The sequence below is a fragment of the Carlito syrichta genome, unplaced genomic scaffold (genome assembly GCF_000164805.1).
Source record: "Carlito syrichta isolate Samal-C Ts95f unplaced genomic scaffold, Tarsius_syrichta-2.0.1 Scaffold303207, whole genome shotgun sequence".
In the NCBI taxonomy this organism is placed as follows: Eukaryota; Metazoa; Chordata; class Mammalia; order Primates; family Tarsiidae; genus Carlito; species Carlito syrichta.
In genome coordinates, this window is record NW_007247303.1 from 221,594 (window position 1) to 223,699 (window position 2,106).

The following is a 2,106-nucleotide window of genomic DNA, read 5'->3' on the forward strand; positions in this document are numbered from 1 at the left end:
ATTTTTTTTATTTATTGTAGAGATGAGGTCTCGCCAAGTGCCCAGGCGGGTCTTGAACCCGTGGGCTCAGGCAATCCACTCACCTGAGCCTCCCAAAGGCGCGGGATTACAGGCTGAGCCACCAAGCCCGACTTTTTTTTTTTTTAATGAGTTCTTTATTAACTGAAATTTCATTTTTTTTCTTTTCTTTTTTTTTGTTGAGTTGGAGTCTCACTCTGTCACCAGACTGGAGTGCAGTGGCTGCTCCCAGCCACCGCAGCCTCGACCTGCTGGGCTCTGGCGATCCTTCCGCTTTAGCCTTCCAAGGTTTTCAATAACAATTTGTTGAGTGAAGGAATTAAAAAACGAACGTGGCGAGGAGGCAGAGAAAAAGGGACGCTTCTACACTACTGGTGGAAATGCAAACTAGTGCAACCTCTTTGGAAGACAGTGTGGCGGTTTCTGAAAGAACTAGAAATTGACCTTCCATAGGACCCAACAATTCCCCTATTGGGAATATACCCAGAGGAACTAAATCATTCTACAAAAAAGACACCTGCACACATATGTTTGTTGCAGCTCTATTCACAATAGCAAAAACATAGAACCAACCATGTTGCCCATCGAAGCTGGACTGGATAAAAAAATGCGGTACATATACACAATGGAATATTATGCAGCCATAAAGAAGGGCAAACATATGGACTTTGCAGCAACTTGGATGGCTTTAGAGTCGATCATACTCAGTGATCTATCCCAGAAACAAAGAACAGAGTACCATATGTCCTCACTCATAAATGGACCTTGGACAATTGTAATACTATAAGAAAGGTATTGGCAGTAGTGGGAAACTGTCAGGGGAGGGGGATGAGATTGGCAGCTGAGGGATACTGCAAGGGGAGGGAGGGGCACACCTCATCAACAAGGGTACCTGCATGCTCAACGTTTGTATACCTAACCCTGAATTGTACCCTACATTTTTATAATAAAAATAAAAGAATAAAAAGAAAAATAAATGAACATGTATGCTTATAAACGCATGGGAAAATTCTAGAATGGTTCCAAAGAAAATACCGAGTGGTTGCCTTCCGGAAGGTAGAGTAAGAACCTAAAAAAGAGCTGGGTTCAGTGGCTCAGCCTGTAATCCCAGCACTTTGGGAGGCTGAGGTGAGTGGATTGCCTGAGCCCGCGGGTTCGAGACCCGCCTGGGCAGGTGAGACCTCATCTCTACAATAAATCAAAAATTAGCCGGGCGTGGTAGCGTGTGCCTGTAGTTCCAGCTACTTGGAAGGCTGAGGCGGAAGGCTTGCCGGAGCCCAGCGGGTCGAGGCTGCGGTGGCCAGGAGTGGCCACTGCACTCCAGTCTGAGTGACAGAGTGAGACTCCAACTCAAAAAAAAAAAAAAAAACCAATAGTAAAAGTAAAAAACACATAAATAAGCAATTTCTTCCAACGCTGATACGAGCCATAGAGCTTTATACACTGCCCAAGATTATGAACTGGTGAGGGATTACGATTGCTTGGCAAATGCATAGCAGGCACTCAATACATTTGCAAACACCACACACTCCCTGCCCTCTTTTTACTGTATTTTCCCTAAATTATTTATCTGCATCAACATGCTATGTGACGCATAACTATACATTTACACCCTATGGACTTTACATCTTACTTATTTTGTCCATTTTATTTAGTATTGTCTTCCCAATCTCTCTCACACACCTCACTACAATGCAAGCTTCGTGAAGACGGGGACGAACTTCTGCCTGGATTGCTCACCTCAGTGTCCCCAGAGCCTAGGACAGTATCCGGCGTATAGTGGGACACTCGATACATTTTCAGTGAGTGAGTAAACAATGGGCTATTGGAGGAGTGCGTGCATGAATAAACACAGTCTTAGTTGTTAGAAATATAAGGATTTTAGGAATAGGGGAGTGTGACGCCTGGGACTGAGGAGACGGCCTGGGACTGGGGAATGGGGTCTTCGGGTCTCTCGGGATGGATGCCCACCAGGCGGCCCGGCGTCCCTTTCCAGACCGCCAGCGCGTTGCTTAGCAACCCGCCGCCCGGCCCTCCGCCGCCGCCGCTAGAGGGCGAGCGAGTCGGGAGGCGGGAGCGCGCGCGCGT

At 46.9% G+C, this 2,106-nt stretch overlaps 1 protein-coding gene across 1 annotated transcript in view; it reads left to right on the plus strand.

The window, feature by feature from the left end:
- The first annotated feature begins 1,954 nt into the window (after positions 1-1,954).
- The window catches only part of HM13 (histocompatibility minor 13), a 46,717-nt gene continuing 46,565 nt past the window's right edge, over positions 1,955-2,106 (plus strand). Inside the window, exon 1 of the mRNA XM_021712354.1 lies at positions 1,955-2,104. Within this exon, the coding sequence (XP_021568029.1) occupies positions 1,955-2,104 (150 nt within the window). The remainder of the gene's footprint in view (positions 2,105-2,106) is intronic.